This window comes from Lagopus leucura, unplaced genomic scaffold (genome assembly GCF_019238085.1).
Source record: "Lagopus leucura isolate 7727_CA_CO unplaced genomic scaffold, USGS_WTPT01 Super-Scaffold_100004, whole genome shotgun sequence".
Lineage (NCBI taxonomy): Eukaryota > Metazoa > Chordata > Aves > Galliformes > Phasianidae > Lagopus > Lagopus leucura.
In genome coordinates this window covers 37,967,010-37,987,099 of record NW_024962264.1, presented here as the reverse complement: position 1 = coordinate 37,987,099, position 20,090 = coordinate 37,967,010, and the positions used below count along the sequence as shown (strand labels likewise).

Below are 20,090 nucleotides of genomic sequence, written 5' to 3'. Positions count from 1 at the left end.
CAGCTCAAATAATATTTATTCGTGTGTACAGTCATGACTTTCTTTACTGACTGAATCAGAACAAAAGTCCAGCAACTGCAAAACAACCACAGACAGATAGAGAGTTCTCTTTTTTATACTTTTTGATTGTGGCTTTTAAGAAATATATTATTAAATTTTCAAATGTGAACAGCCAAAAATGCAATGCTCAAACCTTTTAAAGACAAACAAGCAAATTGCTGGGAAAAAAAACCAGCAGATTGTTCAGAGTAAAACAATAAACAACAATTAAGAAAAGGAAACGCAAGAAATTAATCTGTGAATGGATATATTTCCCCTTCTTACTCATTTGTGTGTAGCTCCATAAGGAGACAGGTGTGTAGCTGAAAAGACAGACACATAATTAACCATTACTTAACTTTTGTTTATAAGTTTATTGCATTGTTATATTAAGCATTTATTATATTTACACATAACTCTGAATCATTTAGTTACAATTTACTGAAATACTCATCATGATTCAATTATTTAGTTATAAAGATCTTCTAACTTCAAACAGAGTTAAATCCAATTCTCTCAACACAGTTTTGGAAGAAAAAGGAATTACTGGCTGAAAATGCATGCAAAAGCCTACAGTAGTTAGGTTACTAACAAGAGTTTCCTGACTTTCTAAATTTGCCTCAAAACATGAATGATATAGATCTATTTTATGAAGCTGGGAATTTTAAAAACAAGCAAGCAAAACCAAATGATAATGAAACTGCTCTGATTTTTGCCATGTCAAGTCTTCAATCAAATATATGTATGCATATGTGCACAAATATGTATGTCTCAATGTACACGCGTGCATACTTAGGTAAGTATACATAAATACATGCACATTGACACGCCAAAAGATTCCAGAGGTAAGTATGCAGGCTGACAAATAAAACAACCAGTATGAAATAGTCCTAAACAACAAAAAAGTAATAAATATTCAGTGAGATATATGGCATTATTATAAAGTGCTCTACTAAAATCTCACTTATTAAAATAACAACAAACAATATTTTCCTTTTTGTCTTAGTTGATTTAGATAATTTGAGAAAGCCATTAAATACTCATTATATATCGGTGATTCTATGCTTCCTTTTTAAATTTTAAACAAATAAACATACCAAAAGCTAAAACACAAAGCAGCTAAATGAAGCAGTCCTAATGGAGCCTTTCAGGCGCTTGTCCTCAAATTCACTAACAACTGTGAAAGTTCAAATGCTAGAGCATATGAATTAAGAAATACAAACCCAATAAAAATTATGAACATAAAATTAAAAAAAAAAAAAAAAAAAGAAGAAGAAAAAAGGAAAAAAATCAAATTGACTGTAAGAACATTGACAAACTTCGCACCCAGTGAAGAGCTTCTATCCTACTTAGAAATTGCCAGGTTTGAACTGCAGAAAATACCACCTTACCCTGTGCATTCCTATCCTCTCCCCTCAAACATGTGCAATGTAGCTGTATGGACACCCAGCTCTTAGGTCTCGTTTTCCCACATTCCATCTTTTTCAAAAGTAAACTGGCTCATATTGCTGTTATCTCATCCATTCAGCTTCCACCCTTTTGATTTTCAGGCAGACTCACAGAAGGGAACATCTATAATAGTATAAACATCTTAAGCAGCTTTGTGACATTTCTTCCATACCACCAGAAGTTAAAAATGAAACAGCAGTATTGAAGAAAAACATCCTCAGGAAATAAAGTGAAAAAAATGAAACAGCCCATCGTGTGAATCTGTTTAACTGAATTATAAAGAAATACCTTTCCATCTTTCAGTACAGCAATTTTGGTGCATTTTCCCCCCCTCTTTTGTTGACATTCCCTCTTACTCAATCATAGTAATTTTTTTGTATTTTTTCCCATGAATTTATGTCTAAACTTCTTTTTATCATTTAGAAAAACAAACAACAGCAACAAAAATCCAAACAACAAAAAAGAAATCAGAAGAAAACAAACAAAAAACCTGACCACTAAATGGCCAAATGGTCATTTTGAATGTGTGTTGGAAAGAGCACTGAATCCTAACACAATTCAGCTCTAAAATCTCAGTTGAATTTAATAGCACATACATGTATTTTGCATCAGAAATCTAATATAGCCCCAAGAGGGCATCCTCTGTTGTGCAACTCTGCTGGAGTAAATTCATCCCATGCAGAGGGTCATCACCCCTCCCCTATATGCTTACTATTTCTCCATACCACTTGAGCCCTAATTTGAAGACAAGTGAAAATTAGCTAGTGCACAGGTCTCGTGCTGACTCTTTGTGGAAGTGAAATTCATACAGGATTGGCAAAATCTCCTGGCTTGCAATAAATGCATAATGGCAGTATTGTCTCCTTTCCCCTGCAAGAACTAAGAAATACTGGACTGCTTGACTCAATGTTACATTATTTAGCAATATATTCCTTGCATCTGCTGGAAAGGAGAGAAAAAAGCAAAACTAATAAAAATATTAACAGCTGAGCAAGAAAATAAGTTTACAGTACACTACCTGGCACACCACCAATATACGTATTTATAAGCTACATCATAAATAGTGCACTAAGAGAAAAACAGTATCCTCAGTTGCATTTCAGAAGCTTCCCTCATTAAACACCAAAGCATCACATTTAAGTTATAAACACTTTTATGCATAGATTCAATGTGATTTCCTTCCCAAGGCACTGAAAACTTCCTAAAACTTCAGCTGAGAACAGAGGACTCCCAGTTCCTTGTACTGAAGATCTAATCTGACATTTCTGTCTTGTCAAATGCAACTCAACTAGCATTTTGTTTTGGCTAGTGTTCTGGTAGTACATGCCATGATGTAAGGAACGGTATCCCATCTACGCTTTCTTTCAAGTGGCCTCTTCTAAGTCACTCCTGTTTGCTCGTGTTGCCACCTATGCGTAATTGCTCTGTAAAAACATACGTACTCTGCAGGCCCTCAGAGACCTCACTGCTAAAGGCACAGATACGGCTTCATAAATCAGAGCATCAGATGAAATTATTCGTTGTTGAACTGCATACATACCAAGTAAGCCTATTTTTGCTTTGAGCTCTTTTTAAAGGAGTTTAGCTTCAGTACTTCTAGATACACTTTAGAAAACATCAGCAAAATAAAGTGATCTGGATCACTGAAGCCAATCTCATTTTGTTTGTTGAACAGCAGCAAAACCAACACATTAGTATCAGCTATTTATTTTTAGAGAAGTTTCCCTTCCCATATGTAAGTATATATAAATGTGGTCATAAAATCATGACCTGATAATATGCCAAGCACAGATGTAAAGGCACTCTAATAGTTTGGCTTGGGTTCGATTCCCAATTCCCATCTTTTTATGAAGCAAATCCCTAACTGATAAGGGCTTTAAAAATAGTGTACAAACACCTAAATTTTCCACATTTCTCTTCCATTTTTAACATAGCATATATAATAATTCTAACCAATTATTGAACACAGACATTTTGACCTTTCCTTCTGCTCAGTACACTTGCTAAACAAGATGAGCTCCAAGAATCAGATGTTGATAGAGTGAGCATGTTTCTTGCAAAGTGGCTTGTCCTTCTTCGAGAAGAAAGTCTGACCCTCCAAACTGTCATTACATACCTGAAATGGGATCAGAAAGAAAACAACACCCAATTCAGATAGATGAATTGCACTACACATTATTCAGAATGCCTAGTCACGGCACTGTAGTACGTAAAAGTATATTCAAAGCCTAACAATTATTACCATTTTTCTCAGGGGTATTCTCTGTGATGCGGAGTTAATGGTCAATGCTAGCATAGCCTGCTTTAAGTCGATAGGTTCTTAACTTCGAGCAGCATTTACAAAAATTTATCCCACCAGCAGGATAACAGGATTGTGTGTGTGTGTGAGAGAGAGAGAGAGAGAGAGAGAAAGAGAGGGAGACAGCGAGAGAGAATGCCACAGAATCTTAGAAGGTCATACTTTGGCTACAGTATCTTCATGTCAAAAGCACTCTTGATACCTAAGAAACGCAGCCTGTTCCTTTATGGCCTTAAACGTTTGTTTTAGGGAAGTAAATGTCAAGGGTTAAATGCTAGGACACAGGGCTGCAACTCAGGACAAAGCATCTGGACTGGTGCCAAAGGCTCACAATAGCAACATACCTTCCAAATAACTGTGAAAGTGCTTTTTGTTTGGGTTCTGAGGACTGAAAGGCATTTTAGCTGTAACTCCCATATCAGTCGGGTTAGCACAAGTACAGCCGCCATGGGTTTGTTTAAAAAGTAGAATAGCTTTACTTACCGAACATACAAAGCAAGTGTCATGCCAAGTGTGGCCCAGGGCTTCAAGGAACCTGTCTCCAGCTTCAATGGGGAATTCACAGCCGTGGCACATAGTACCGAAGAGGGCATAGTAATCTGCAGCAAACACAAATTTTTAAGATGAAGTATACACAGAAAAGCAAGACTGACCCCTAGAAATCTTTGTGCTTTTCTTTCAGTGGCAGTGGGTCTGCACTCATTGAGTTTTGTAATATTAGGTACAGAGTATAAAAAGGACCTAGACTGAAAGAAAGGGATATCCTCCTTTCATTGGCCATTCAGTTCTCTTCCCCTTCTTATCCTTTCAACTGAGCAGAATGAGCACTGCTTCCATCTCCTTGGTGTTTCATTTCCTTGAGAACAATAGAGTGCTCAGCAGGAGGGGGAATGCACTCCCTGCAGGGCACCAGTGCAGACCCTGCCTGCTACTTATGTTCTCTCAGATTGTGCTTTGAAAGCATGCCCTGGTTTCATGCTGCCTGCTTACATGGCAAACCTCCTTGGTTGCATTCTGGCACAATATTTGTCCTAGATTGTTTTACACAAAATCATCCAATACTTAGCCTCCCATCCTAAACAGAATATAGCAATGTATAACAAGTCAGAGTCTTCCAGTCACTAGAGCTTATTTCATGGGTCTTTAAAACACAACCAAAAAAAAAAAAAAACACAGGGGCTTTCGCCAGTATACTTATTGCATTTAACAAAAAGTACCACTATGGCATCAGGATGGTTACTAGCAACTAGCATAGTCGGAAAGTATTCATACCATTATTTTTATGGCAGTGGAGAGCTTGAAAAAGAGAGAGCAGGGCAAGAGATATGTGTGAAGCTGGGTGAGAGGCACATACAACCTTCCACATCCTCACACTCCCTCTTGCATGGGAAAGTTGCTTCTCTGTGCAGACCCATATTATGGACCATGAGACACTGCAGCCCTCCACTTTCAATCTGTGCAGACATAAACTTCAATTCAAGTTGTCTGGTCTTTCCTGTTTATTTCTACTTTCAGTGCTTTTTCTTGCACAGAACACAATAGCACTATGGCTCTAACATGAAAAAAATTGGGATCAGCAAGCTATCATGCCAAATGTATAATGTCACATAATATTACATCTTCATAAAATGGATTATAAAGTGACAACTCTAATGAAGCTTTTAACTGTATCCTTTATAGTAACACTCCAGCACTTCCAGGGAAATCAGATATTGAGGCCCTTCATCAGGAAGCCTTAAAAGGAGCAGCAAGGAGGCTACAAGGAGATTCTGTTCTTTTGCTTGATTATTGAGAGTTATGTGCCACAGTGTTAATTGCTGCAGTGACAACAGAGATTTATCATGTGTGCCCAGCACAGGGAGAGTCCTGTTTCACCTAAGTAAAACAGTGTTTTCTATAGTGACCTCAAAGAGCATCATCTGGACAAGAAAAGCTATCAGTGGCAAGAAACACCTTCACCAATTTCCTTCCTTAGTCTATGCCGTTGGAATGAATTTGGAAATGTTAAGAAGAAGACAGACAGTGAAAATATCAAATGGTAGAACACCTCCATCCAAAACCTCTGAAGGGCAAGGTCTCATGACCATGCTGTCTCAGCTCTTCACATTCATGTTCACACAATCTGCTACGGATATTTTCCAGGTGCCAGCCACTACAACATTTTGTAACGTGCACTATGGTTTGTGTTACTAACTTTATTGGCTTTTTTACTACTTTATTGGCTTTTCTTCAGAAGAAAGAGCAATAGATAAGGCAGAATGAAGGGCATCAGCTTTCTTTCACATGCTCACTGTGATACCACAGAAGTCTTCCAACACACTTCTCATATAATAATACAGTTCTCCCTGCATGCAGCATTTTCAAAACTAGGTTACTAACTCTGAACTGTTATATTTTAGAGTTGTAGACGTTTGCACGTTTAATTAAATTTTAGCACTCAAATAAAAGAAAATAAAATTGAACTTTTTGCAGATTAAAGCTCCCTCATACTGATAACCATCAGTGTGACAATTTCAAATACAAATTTAAAATTAGAATGCTTCATTGCATTAGGAAGAAGGAAATTTGGCAGTGATATTTACTCCCTATTCCTTTAAAGTTAGTTACAGGCCCTTAACTCCAGCTGGACTGAAGGTCTTTGAAGAATGCATACATCTCAAATTAACATCTAGTTAGAGAGCTAGAGCCATCTCAGCACATCACTGTCAACAGCATCTTGCAGAATGTGTCTGCCTTAACTTGCACTAGGACCTTTTATCTCAGAAATAAATTTCACAAATAGTATAATATTCTTGACCTTTTATCCATGTTTCCTGCCTGGAGCACAGAAAAGCATGCATTTTGTGCAAGGGAGCTGTAACAGTAGCACAAATCAATGCACTGCACAACATATGGGTCATTTGGTGAGAGGAACAAGAATTCAGTGTTAGCAGAACAAACCCAGTCATGAGCTTTCCACCCAAAGGGGAGTAATTGATCCCTCTGGTACTATTTTTGAATCATCAAATAGCTCCAAGATCAGGGGCTTCAGACAGTTTCAGGATGAAATTTCACCATGCTGTCACACTGGAGGATGCTGCTTGTATATCCATTTCCTGTGCTGCTCCACAAAATCCAATAGGAGCAACATGTTACCCTACTTGTGTAACTGAATTAGCAGTAATCTACTTTGTCCTTTCACATCCGCCAACACCTCATCAAATCTGCTCCAACTGAAAATATGGATAAATTTTGCCTGTCTTCTTCACCCATTCAGCGTCTATTATTCTTCATAGCACCCACTTTGAACAGCTGTGGGATCAACTTAGAAGGAAATCTCAGCTTCAAAGAATTTATTAGGATTTCAAACTAGATTTCTTCCCAATCAAACTACTTCCACCACTTGGTAAAAAAGCAATGCTCCTTATAGTAGAGGAAAAACATGGAAAAACTTTGTCTGACAATTCTGACACAGATGTAAATAATGCACAGTGCAAAAATAGACAATTCTAATATATTGTTTTTATTCTACGTGGAACTTTTTTTTACAGATGACATCTATTTCTGCCCTAGCACAAAATAGCACAAGGGATTTTTTTAAGAAAACTAAGGAATTGATATAAATGAAAAATGTTCATGCTAATCATATAGGAAGATACAATTAGCTGGAAGTGCTAACAAAAAAAAAAAAAAAAAAAAAAAACAACGGAATTTCTTTGCCACATTTTTCACATATTACTGCTCAACAGGCTTTCATATGCTGTACTCCTATCACTGTATTTTTCTCCCCGTGTCCTTATTTACTTTTTTATTTTTATCCTAACCTTATGTTTCACTGAACCTGCAAACACTTCCTGGGCAGACTGCTTGCTCTTGGAAGTAGCCTCCCCACTATGAATAAGGCTATTCAAAGAAAAGCACATTGCTCTACAGATATTTGCTCATTTAGTAAATAAGCAGATCAACTATTTTAAAGCCAACCAGAAAATCAACTTAAAATGCTTTGCTGTATCACCGATACCTACAGTTGAGAACTTAAAAGAAACAACAAGTAAAACCAGTGACAAGAAGCCTGCTCCTACTGAAAGCAATGAATATGTTCTTACCATCTTTTCTGCAAAAGAAACTCACTGCAAACTTTAAGTGTCTACTACATTTGTTGTTAGCGTGAACTGAAATTCCAAAGTTATACGAATTTGCTGGGACACATCTATACCAAAGTGAAGCTTGAGAAAAGAAGAATTAATATTATTTTTTAAGCCTTATTAAGCTGTTTCTCTGCACAGCTGCACTAATCTTTGCTTATGTTACTTCTTACCCGTCTCACAGTAGGGATCACCATCTTCTAAGTGGAAGACATTATTGCGGATGGGGTTATGACAGGCCACACACACGAAGCAGGAAACATGCCAAGTTTGTTTCAAAGCATTTATTACTTCCTGTGGGGATTAGAAAGAGAGTTATTAACACATTATTTTGATGTGATGACTAGATTGTGGTGACAGTGCTTCCACACTTGGTACGTTTCAAGAATACTTTGCTTCCTACTGCTACTTTGAACACTGTGCATGCAGTTTCTGCTGATATTAAACTCTATATAGTGATTTATTTATGGCGCATTTCCTTATTTGTCAGAAACAATTCTACATAAACCTACCAAAAAACCAGGAGCCTGACATATTTAACAGCTCATTTGTTCCCCTTCTTCATCTAACTTAGGATCTTATCTACAGCAGTCCCCTGAAGTATGAGAAGAAGTATCTTTGACATCTCCTGAAGTCTGTGAATAGTTAATCGTAAATTATCATGCGAGTGAAAATTATTACTTCTCTGTGTTGTTTTGGAAGACAATATAACGCCAAATATGACTTGGGAACCATGCTGCCAAAGCCCTGCATAACCCCAGTTGCATAAGAGTACAGACACGCAATTTCTGCAATAAAGCAGCGAGCAATGAGCTGGCAGGCTCATATTAGTAATATTAGTGCCGAGTGGGATAATACATCTTTCTATTAGCATTACCATAGGGAATATTTCACTATTTCAAGTCTAGCCAACCAGTGTGTTTCCCAGTGTCCAGTTTGGTTAAGGAGGATTATTTATTTTCCTTTCTTTTTTTTTTTCCATTTTTTCTGCAAAGAGCTGCCAATTAAAAGCATTTTGCTGAAGAAAATCTAGTAATAGCAAACAGTTACAGAACAGATTAATGAAAACAGGGGCTTAACTTGAAAGATCAAATGAGACTACACCACTATCAAAACATTAGAGAGAGACTGAAAAGGCTCAACGTTTAGTATATACATATATTTATATATACACGCTCCATATGTGATGGGAACATAAGAGGTATGCCAGGGTACATCTGGAGGAATACAGACTAAGAATTTCATTACTGAGATGCAGCGAACACAGTAGTTAATACTCTCACTAAAGTTTGGGTTAGCCACTGATCACTTACTCCAAGGATCTTCCTCTGGCACTTGGAACACTCAGGTGCGAAGAACTTCTCATAGCAGACCTCACAGTACAGAGCCCCTTTCTCTTCCACAAATCCAATGTAAGCCATGGAAGTCTTGCAGTGAGCACAGTTAAATTCCTCTGGGTGCCATGACTTCCCTAGGGCCACCAAGAAAGGTCCTCTGGTTAGGAAGAAAAGATTAGTTAGCAAATGTCATTGAAGTGATTGATGTGATTCCTGCTGAAGTTTCTAATTTACCTCTGCAACACCATCACACTGTTCACAATATGGTATTGCTCCACTCCTCTTCCCTTGGATGGGATTGTGAGAAAGTGCCAAATGTCAACTAGTGCTATTCGCATGGTACTATCTCCCAGAGACCCATGACCCCAGTAACAACTAATTCTTTTCACTTCATGGCATTTCAGAAATCCTGTTTTAGTATTGCACTGAGTACAATGCTGAAGTGGCTACTAAGGAAAAGGAAAAAAAAAAGAAAAGAAAAAATAAAATTGTTCCACGTTCCCAGCTGTTTCTATCTACTGCAAACAGACTCAGTGATACCATCAGCTCTCTTCCAGCATGTAATTGTATCAAGGCCACAAATGTTAAAGTACCCTTGACTCCATTGAGAGCCAATTACAACATTTTCTTGTAAAACAAAAATTCCGTAGGTGTCCTTATACAGCAAGTTTTTTGCAAGATAGACCATTCAGTTGCTTTTTGTGAGTTTGTTTGTTTTCCCCAGAAGCTAATTAATATTGGACCATTTTCTTCAAGAACAGAAGTTCTTCTCCCTTCTCCTTCCCCCAAACACAAAGCATTTGTCTAGCAAATGCAATATGGTTAATGCACAAAATGAAATCTGCCATTTCTATGCAAACAAACATCTTAGTTTTTAAGTCACATCTTAGTTTTTAACTCTCTGGCATATATCTCTGCATCAGCATTCAATTGAAAACATATAATCAGCATGCCTAATTTCTTCACCAAATATATTCACTTTAATGAGGTGCCTCCTGAGTCCCACCAACACTCAACCTTTCAGAATTTGCGTTTTAAGTGAACACTGTGGCTCAAGTCATTTCTTGCATCAAATTTCACACTTCTGTGATACCACTAATAAAGATACCATTCTTACAGTAACAAGCCAGGATTTTTTCCTGATCTAATACTTCACTGCAGAAGAAGTGCTAAGTATTAGCTAGTGTCACCACCCTATTTGCTAAACAATTTTGGAAACCGATTAAGAAACAAAGATGTTTTTGTATAAGACAAACATTCTCCTATGAGCAAAGAAATGACAACAAAAGAAACAAAAACCTGAAAGTTTGTTTCCAGGATTGTGCTGATCGTTAGATAAGAAAATAAATGAGCAGAAAGTGATGCCTTTGGGAGGAACAGATAATTATTTTTCTTTCTTTTCTATGTTTTCTCTGGAGAATGTCATATATTTTCAACAGGAGGAGAAGTCAAAGACAGAAAGACTGAAGCAGATTCATGTGTATGCTGCAATGAAGACGATACTGAAGCAGTTTCTTCCATTTACCTCTGATTATCATAAAGAAAGCAGTGAAACAGTTCCTGGAGTAGCTCCCAGCCCTCAAGGAGCGAGCCTGGGGATCCCAGTGGATGCCTGAACAGTGCAAACACTGACCTAACCTGATACCCTCCTGCTGCCATACAAGCACCTTTCTGCATCAGTGCCCTTTCAGTTATGTACCGATCAAACAATACAAGTCCTTGTGTACAACAAAGCACTCTCCTGGTGCAGTGTCAGCACAGGCTAATTTAATAGATTCATTAAGACAGGACTGACATTGAAGAGGCTCTCTCTGTGCTACAGGCAGGATTGAATTTCTGGCCATCTGCACTGCAATGATAGGCCTGGTTAGTTATGAAATGGAAAGAAAGCATGCTAGCGACCAGAGGGGAAGGAATTTTTACAACATCTGCAACATTTAGCTCTCCACAGTTTACAGTTCTGACATATTGAGGTTAGCCATTCAAGACAGCATGTAGGACCCCAGACGGAAAGTGCGCAAGAGTGCATCTACAGAGTTTCATTCCCAAAAGTCCCCAGGAAGCCGTGGCCGTGCCCTGCACAATGTTTCCTAGGTGTTCCATTAGCAGGCTTGCTCCATCTGCACATGTGTCCAGAGGAGCACTTTCTAAATGTGATTTCACTTTTAATCAGGCCATAGTTTAAACATGTCAAACTGACATTGCAGCTTAATGATGCCTCTTACTTAAAAGCTGCCCCAAAGCATGTGGGAAGAAAAAAAAAAATTGGAAAAAAATAAACACCTGCCATGTAAAAAACTAAAACATGATATTCAGAACTTGGAGGTGTTCCTGGTCTCTGCATACTTTCATGATCAAAACGATAACTTTCAGTTATCAAAGGAATTTATTTCCCTGCTTTCATTCAAAAAGGAGTTAAAATGCCTAATTTGGCACAGCCATGCACCCTGATGGGAAGTACCCAGAGCAGGAAATGCTAGGAAGATGGCTACAAATGACTTTGTCCTTTCATGTACATTAACAAAACAACAACAACAGCCCCTTTCTGTCAACTATCTTTTAGTAAACTAGTCAAATTTTACAAGTGGAGCTCAAAAAACATCTTGCTTCCAGTTGATGATAAGGAATGGTAACATAACTAGCAACAGTTGGCTATGAATGCACCTTCGTTCCAAGCTAGCTTCAAATGCTAACTGCTGACATTACCATCTAAGACTACATGAACCAAACCCACAGATGGAGGCAAACAGTAGTAACTTTATTATTATTATTATTATTATTTTTTAAGAGATTCCGGTGTATTTACATCAGTAGTTACATACTGTTACATCCCGAAGGATCACTAGGTACATATATTTGCTAGCCTTGTATAACATCTGGGTCCCATATGTAGCAATGAAACAGGGTCAAATTGGAATAAAAAGTAAGTAATGTACAAAGAATGTAAGGATAATTTCAGTATTTTTCCATTTGTAACTATGTATAACTTTATCAATATGTTCATGATGTATTAGTATGGTAATAATCCAGCTTCTCACGTGTCTTCGATTATGATAGAAATCCAGAACTGAAATTTGGTGGTAGAAAGATCAAAAGGATTTCCACATCTGGTGAACTGGTGAGGCCAATTGTTTTGTAGTTAACTATTCTTTTTCTCCTCATTTGAAAATATCATGATATATAATGACATACATGGAGCTGGGATATGGATGTATGGAAGATGCTGAAGGGAAGCACCATTTGTACTTTTTCCCTAGTCCCTTTAAGATAATTAAGATCCATGAAAAGGTGACAAAAGCAAATCACCATTCAGAGGCAGACACACTTAAGAAACATTCTCAGACTAGATACAGGGAAAACACATTTGGACTTAAAAGGCAGAGTGAACTCTGCACTGAAGCACTCAGTGAGACTGCCTGATAACCAGAAGTCTTCATCAGAAAATGTCAGTTCATCAGACTAACGCAGCAAGTAGATCAAGAGAAATTTAGTTTGCCTCCAACTTGATACTTACAGACACGGAAACAAAAGCTTACCTACTGAAGCTGTGGAAGAACTTGAAATCTTCATACAATCACTGTATCAATAATTAAAGATATATTAAAAAGTTATCAGATGCCTTTGGTTTTGGCTTAACTAGCCACGGTCATTCAATGCCTTCGTGTAAAGTAACCAATTTCACAACACATTCTGGCTTCAAAACAGATGCACAGTGCAGTGTCACTTAATCCTCCTCCTACCTTTCCATAGGTAACATGACCACTAAGGGCATGAACTGTAATTATGATAAAACTTGAAACCAAAATGCCTTTGCAATCTTGCAAATTCACTGTAGACTGTGAACATTTGGTATAATTGATATTGATTAACATGAAAACTCATCCGCAAATGAAACAATGCTTGGTTTTAATAATTGAGATGGCATTTAACATATGAAGAAGTATTAAGATTTAAACAATGACAACAATTTAGGGAAAGATAAGAGCTATTCGTAAAGAGGTGTCACTTTCAGTAGGTGACAATGGTTTAAGTACTGTCAAGTAGGGCTCATTCCTTTCTCCATATGTGATCACTAAGGAACAAAGGTTGCTTCTAGACAACTACACTCCCATACTCGCAGGGCTGAACCTCATTTCCTTTTCAATGGTGATTAAAGGAGAAAACAGCAGCTTGTGTTTTAAGTACTGAGAAGAGCACTCAGGAGTGATAGGCGGACTGTGCCGTGAGAGCCTACAGTACAGAGCAAAAGCAAACCCTGCTAAACTACAGGTTCTGTAAAAGGCTCTGAAGTTTCTGCATGAAAGATGCAGCATATTGTATAAGTGCTGTGTTCGTATTACTTTTAAACGGAAATGTTAATGACAAAAATGAAAGTATACGTTTTCTCACATAGTACTTACTAGATGAATTCAAAGCTCTCCATCGCTCAGAGAACAAAGAAGTCAGACTGCTAAAAATGGATATGGTAATTATCAGATGAATCTCTTCCAAAAAGTGCAAAGGCCTTTTTGATACTAATCTTTCATTTTGCAGTGAAGCATAAGATCAGGATTGGAGATCATGTACATTTGCATTCAAAATTCATGTGTTTTTTTTTTTTTTTTTCTGTTGCTTCAAAGACGTTGAGATAACATATTTTTATTCCCTTGTCATATAGAATTAAAATAGGAAAATCTTCTCCAGAACTCCACAGGAGAGTTAGCAAATAATCCCCTAAATTAACTTTTGTTAATGGAGCTAGTAGTGAAATATTGGAACAGATATCTAATGGAAGCCAGCAAGTTGGACTTGATTCAACCCTAGAAAGAAGTGATCAGTCAGATGAATTTTCAATGCAGAGTTCAAGCAAGGGTTCAAGAAACCTTAAAAGTCCATCATAGAAAGCTTGATTTTCTATTATGCTGAGTGAAATCTACACATCTTATAGATACACATCATTTTTCTAATCAAACAAGTTTCTTCCTTTAACCATGGTGAAATATAGTGCATGCTCTCCTATGTTGTTCACTGAAAACATGAACACAGGTGGAAAAAAAATAAATACTACAGTACATTACTTTGCTCTTGCAGTTCAACAGCACAGATAACAGAACAACCAAGATGATATCTTAAAAGAATATATTTCACCTAATATATTAATAATCATCTAATAATCCCTCCAAAATCCCAGTCAGATGAAAATCAAGGAGGATTTGCACACTGACATGAAAAGTGCTAAGATAATCACATCTAATTTTCAGAACTCATTGACAGAACAATGTAGCCCAAGAGTCATTTCTTCCTCCATGTGAAATTCTGACTAAATATGGAATATATTGGAGATTGAACAAAATTTATTTATGTCAATTAGCAAACTCATTTTTGTGTATTCTGTTGATTAATCCTTTCCCATTGATATTATACAAGTCAAGGACACTAACTACCCAAATGCCAGAGAACCCACAAAGACCCTTGAAACTTGAAATGTATTAGCAAATTATTACTAACCCAATCCTAGCAACTGTTAAAACTGTATTCCTTACTTATCTTGCATAGCTGGAGCCTGCTATCTTTCCTCCTCTCATTTAGAAATTCTGGTTAATAAATTGGCTTTTGTGATGTTAGTTTGCATTTGGTTTCCCTGTACTCTCATTTGTTTCCAGCTTGCTCATTTTCCAGTTTTACTGGCAACGATGTGAAAGTGAGAACTAACTACCTTACTCTTCTTTTGCATTTATTTTTGCCCTACTCCACCCAGCTTCCCACCATTTTTTCCCATTTTTGCCCTTGCCACCCAGCTTGGCAAGGATGTGACACAACGTTTTCAGTGTTTTCCAACATTTGCAATATTCTCCCTCCATAATTTTCTCTCATTCTTAGGTTTTCTAGATAAACCACTTACAAAACTGGTGTTCTCCGTTAATGAAGTGGAACCATACAACTCTTGTGACTGAGGAATCAAAATCAATGAAAGCAAAGCGAAGTTTTATATCAGAGAGCAGATGAGTAGATACGAACCTAATGACTTGATTGCACTGTGCACACATTGGAGTACGCTTTCCTGCAGGAATATGCTCTGCCCTCTGAACTAATGTGTCCTGCTCTGTTAGCTGAGGAGCTGTTTCAAACTTCTGACTTGGAGCAATTGTTCCAAATGTTTTAATACTGTTTGATGTCCATCCACTGGCAGGAGCTGCAAAAAGAGTGCCGAAAGTATTTAGAAACTGTCTTTCAGTGCCAAGTAAATGATTCTGAAATACAAGCAACAGGTAGAATTTGTCCAGCTTGGTGTATGCCTGCCTACTTAAAGCAACAAATTATAAAACTGGCGTTTTTCCTTCCTCCTCCACCAGTAAGACTGTACTTACAGAACACCTATGAAATAACACAGAACAGTTTTAGCTAGCTTGTAAAAGCAGTGGACAAATTTCAACATGTGAAAGAATGTACAGCCTGTGAAGGCATTATTTTGCTTCAGATACAAAACCCAAAGCCAAGAATATCAGTGTATGAACAAAAACAAGAAAATACGATATAACTACTCAAAACATTTTACATTAAGTAGAAAAGATCATCCATCATTACCAACAGAATAAATAAGAATATACATTCAACATAGCACATATAGAAACTTAAAATACAGTACTGTGTAAGGAAAACATATTTCTAAATCAAATTTAAACACTAGGCTAGCTCACTAAACACTGACAATCTGAAGCATTACAACAGTGTTCACATCCCTATAGGAAACTTTTGTCTCTGACATAAAATCCAGATATTTCCAGAAGTGTATACATCCACAGACTTGCATTTGCATTCTGCTTTTCAAGGTCATAGGCATAAGCTTTTATGGAGTTTGAAAAATGCATTTACAAAAATGAAATGCATAGACACCTGTTGCCAAGGGTGATGAAGAAAGAAACACTTCTCTGTTTTTCTTTCTCCTCTACAGATACGTCTAGCTTGGTAACACACAGATCACAGCAGTAGATGGTTATGGGAGTAGCTACTCCCGTCAGTGGAGAATTCTTTTTCAAAGTCAAAAAAAAAAACACCACCAACAACAAAAGACACTAAACAACCCCACGTTTCCATACTGTCTTTTTTGTAATCAGAGGCAAGCAAAACCATGATTGTTTATTCTGTGTCCTGGCTTTATTACAACCATATTAAGCCATGTAAATCAAAAAGAGATATTAAGATGTGACTGGTCAGAAAGTAACAACCAAGCAACTACAGACATGTCTAACAGCATGGGACAATGCTTCTATTGCAAAGATGCGACATTGTAATATACAGTGCGGGTATCTGCTTCACCAATACTTTTTATGGAAAATAATGAGTTTGTGGACCCATTAACCTTTGTGCTAACCTTTGTGCTTTCACCCTTACCTTTTAAATCATCTTCCAGGGATAAGATGAAAAATTGTTTCACACTTTCTTTACCCTCTCAAAAAGATGCAAATACCTTTCCCTGCTCAGATCAGTGCAGCATGCTAGTTCACAGATAAACTTAAGTCAGAATGAATACTAAGAGGTTGCACTGTCTGTTGAATTTTCTTACTGCACACTACACAATTTAATAAAATAAATTCATTAAAAGGAAAAAAAGGTTATCCTCCTCCACATCGGTGCACTAAGGTAACAGAGCCTTTTTTAACACCAACGCTTTTGTACTGTAATTATGCCTGGTATTAATCCACATATCCTACTTTTTCTTATTTTTTCCTCTATATGAAGAAGCAATATAACAGTTACACACTTATTTTGTCTACCTGGCTGGTTCACCAAATTTTCTCAAATCAGGTCATTTTAAGATATATATATATGTATATATTAATGCCTTTCAGTATTTGAAATAGCAAAAAGCATTCCATATTCCCAGTTGTTAGCTTTTGTTGTTGTTTTTAATATTAAGACTACTATCTATGTACAATATATAATTAATGAATAACATCTTGAGTATAAAGACATTCAGCATCACTGAGTAGAAAGTATTCAGAAATTTGCACCTCACAAGCATGTGCTTTTGAACAAGTCACTCTGCTACTGTAGTTCATTCTAGATAAATAGCTGCTAACCTGAAAACTTAGGAAGATATAAAAATGGGAATGGTGGAAGAATGGTTTTGAAGATTAATAGCACTTTCATATTTTCACACAAATTGCAATGTAACTTCCAGTATATTGCTAACATGCATTTATCTGCTGAATCCCAAAACATCAGCTAGCTCTTGTTTGCACCATGTAGTTAAAAAATAACAATAGCAACCACTCTTCAGCTTGCTTGAAGAAAGAATAAGTATAAACACCGCAATCGCTTCCTTTTCTTTGGTCTCATTACTGCTTCTATTAATGTTGTATTCATGAATGATGCTTCTTGGAACTCTGCCCAGCTTTAAAATCACTACTGATCAGGATTTATCTGTATAAACTCTCCTAAGAGTTGTTAGACAAATCACCTGTAATTCCTGAATTACTTAGAGCATACTAGAGGAGAAGATGACTATTCATCAGTTTGAGAGACAATGTTGGTTTACCAATGACCGTATGATAAAATAAAAATTCTCTTAAGCATGAACCCATGCTATAAAATACGCAAGTTAGTATTGTATTGCTGTGGCCTAAGCAATAACAATTTGGGCATTGAGGACTAGTGAAGGAAGGTGGACCCACTCTATCTCAATTGAAGTGAATGAACTCAAGCTCAATGCCCAAACCAGAAAATAGACCAGTAATGTATACTAATAGCTATTTCAGAACATACACCACACTGTTGTTTTTTCTTTTTGTAAAACTCCTACAGTTGTTCTACAAGACTTTTTTTTTCCACTATCTATTCTTCCTTCTTTCTCGCTGTTTGATTTGCCTCAGACTCTTATCTTCATGATTACCATCTGAACACCAGCCTACAGACAGATTTTATTGACCACTTGTATCCTTCTGTAGGCCAGAAGCATGCCATTAACACTCCAGTAATTCTAGCAAAGGCTTATTACTCTCACTACAACACCAAAGAGCATTTTTTGTTGGTAGAGGTGAGTGGGTTTTTATTGTTGTTGTTTGTCTGTAACACTAATAGTTGCCTGCTTATAATCTATATGAATTGCCTTTTTTTTTTTTTTAAGCTTTCTTCAACCTGGTGTTACAGAATTTCAAGTATTAGGCATATTTTCTCTTTCAGAGTGAACACTGATTTTTTCTGACTAGCCCTCCTTGTTTAAAAGCTAGTCAATTCTTATATCAAGCAAGATTGCATGGATTACAGGGAGGAAGACAACTGTTAGAGTTTCTGATTTTTTCCTCTGTTTTATTCCCTATTCCCTTTGAAACTTTTCAGACTGAATTTGGTTCTAAGCTCTGTTTTACTGTGGAAGAAGCCTAACTTGTTTATTTACTTATTAACTTTTGGTTGCTTAAACAGATCCTCTAGTTTTCAAACACAAAGGCATCATTTAAAGAAAAACATCAGCCCCTAAAAATTTCCACAGGCTTTTCCTTTGCAAACAGAGCTTTTACTGTGGCACACAAGTAATAGCAAGGTGGGTACGAATTCTCACACTCAGCCTAAGCCTCTCACCCTCTCAACTCCAGCCATCACTATGAGCCCTCCCGCAGTTCGTACTTTATAATTTGCTTTTTACTCTCTCCCTTTGGTATCAAAGCTTGGGGATAGGTTGCCGTTAACTGATGCTTTCCTTTGGAAATACTGTGGACTGAAGATTTGTTGTAGGGAAGAGGCTGCAGAAAGGAGGTAGTTATGCTTCCAAATTCTTTTAAAAATGAGTAGACAGGTTCAACAATGAAAAGATGAAAAGACCAAGCACACAAGGAGAAATACATACTGTTGGATCTGCCAGCAGCTCTGTTCTCACAGAGCTGGTACCCAAGCTCTGGCAAAGTGCTCACAGGCTTGTGATTTCAAAAGATGACCTACAGGGAGGGGACAGAGAGCACTGCTGTATGCTCCACAGCATCTCGCTGTAGATTTTCTGACCCTTTCTGGCACGCAGTAGGATAGAATGCAGCAACTTGCAGGGGGGCTCTGAAATATTAGAGCTGTACATAATAAAAAATACATACATTATAATCAAAACATGACAATTCATAGGAATTATATATGTAGTCAGGATCAATTCCACCCTGAGTGCCAGAGAGGCTCACGCTCTCTTCAAGTCACAGCAAAGACCTCTGTGGTTAAATTTTGGAGTTCTGCAGGCCTGCACCTTCATTCTCTCTTTAGTTAAACCTTTCAAAGCACCGTTGATTTCCACTTGTGCATTGTCATAGCTGCTTTTTCTAGAAGACAAAACACTCCGTACCTGACTATTAACTTTCTACTTTATTAGGTTCAAGTTCTGCAAATCCTCAATGTTTGTTTTTACTGAACTCCTTGGTATGGCCAGTTTAATATTTAACAAAGTTTTAGGCAAGGTGGAGAACTGGCTTTTTCTTTCTAAAAATCCCAGTGTGACTTTGCCCTTGTTTCACTAACAATAGGCTGTTCCATTGCTGAACACATGGATAACTACAAACACAAGCAAAAGATTTTTAAGACAAAGGGAGAAAGGCGGATACGCAGCGGTGCCAAAGTCACTTTGACAGAGGTTCTCTGGTGCATAGCAACAATACAACAGCCTGAACTGTTTAACGCTCACTTAAACATAACATCAGGCTTCATGTAATATCTATAAATAACAGTGCTACTTTAACTGGTGGGAGTGCCAGAACTTCATTTTAAAGTGTTCTAACTCGGTGATTTATACACTGCTATCAAACTACTGTATTATTAATGGAAAATATAAAGGTTCATATGTCCAATTTTCTGACTTCTCTTAATATATCTGTACAGTAAGAAATCTTC

General features: G+C 37.1%; 1 protein-coding gene across 11 annotated transcripts in view; it reads right to left on the bottom strand.

Annotated features, from left to right (window-relative positions):
• Positions 1-393: 393 nt before the first annotated feature.
• PDLIM5 (PDZ and LIM domain 5) overlaps positions 394-20,090 on the bottom strand; it is a 115,723-nt gene continuing 96,026 nt past the window's right edge. For all 11 annotated transcript variants that reach the window (XM_042870911.1, XM_042870921.1, XM_042870916.1 and 8 more), the window contains 5 exons: positions 15,246-15,420; positions 9,225-9,405; positions 8,085-8,205; positions 4,271-4,386; positions 394-3,604 (listed from right to left, as the gene is read on the bottom strand). In XM_042870911.1, the coding sequence (XP_042726845.1) occupies positions 3,515-3,604; positions 4,271-4,386; positions 8,085-8,205; positions 9,225-9,405; positions 15,246-15,420 (683 nt within the window). In that variant the 3' untranslated portion in view covers positions 394-3,514. The remainder of the gene's footprint in view (positions 3,605-4,270; positions 4,387-8,084; positions 8,206-9,224; positions 9,406-15,245; positions 15,421-20,090) is intronic.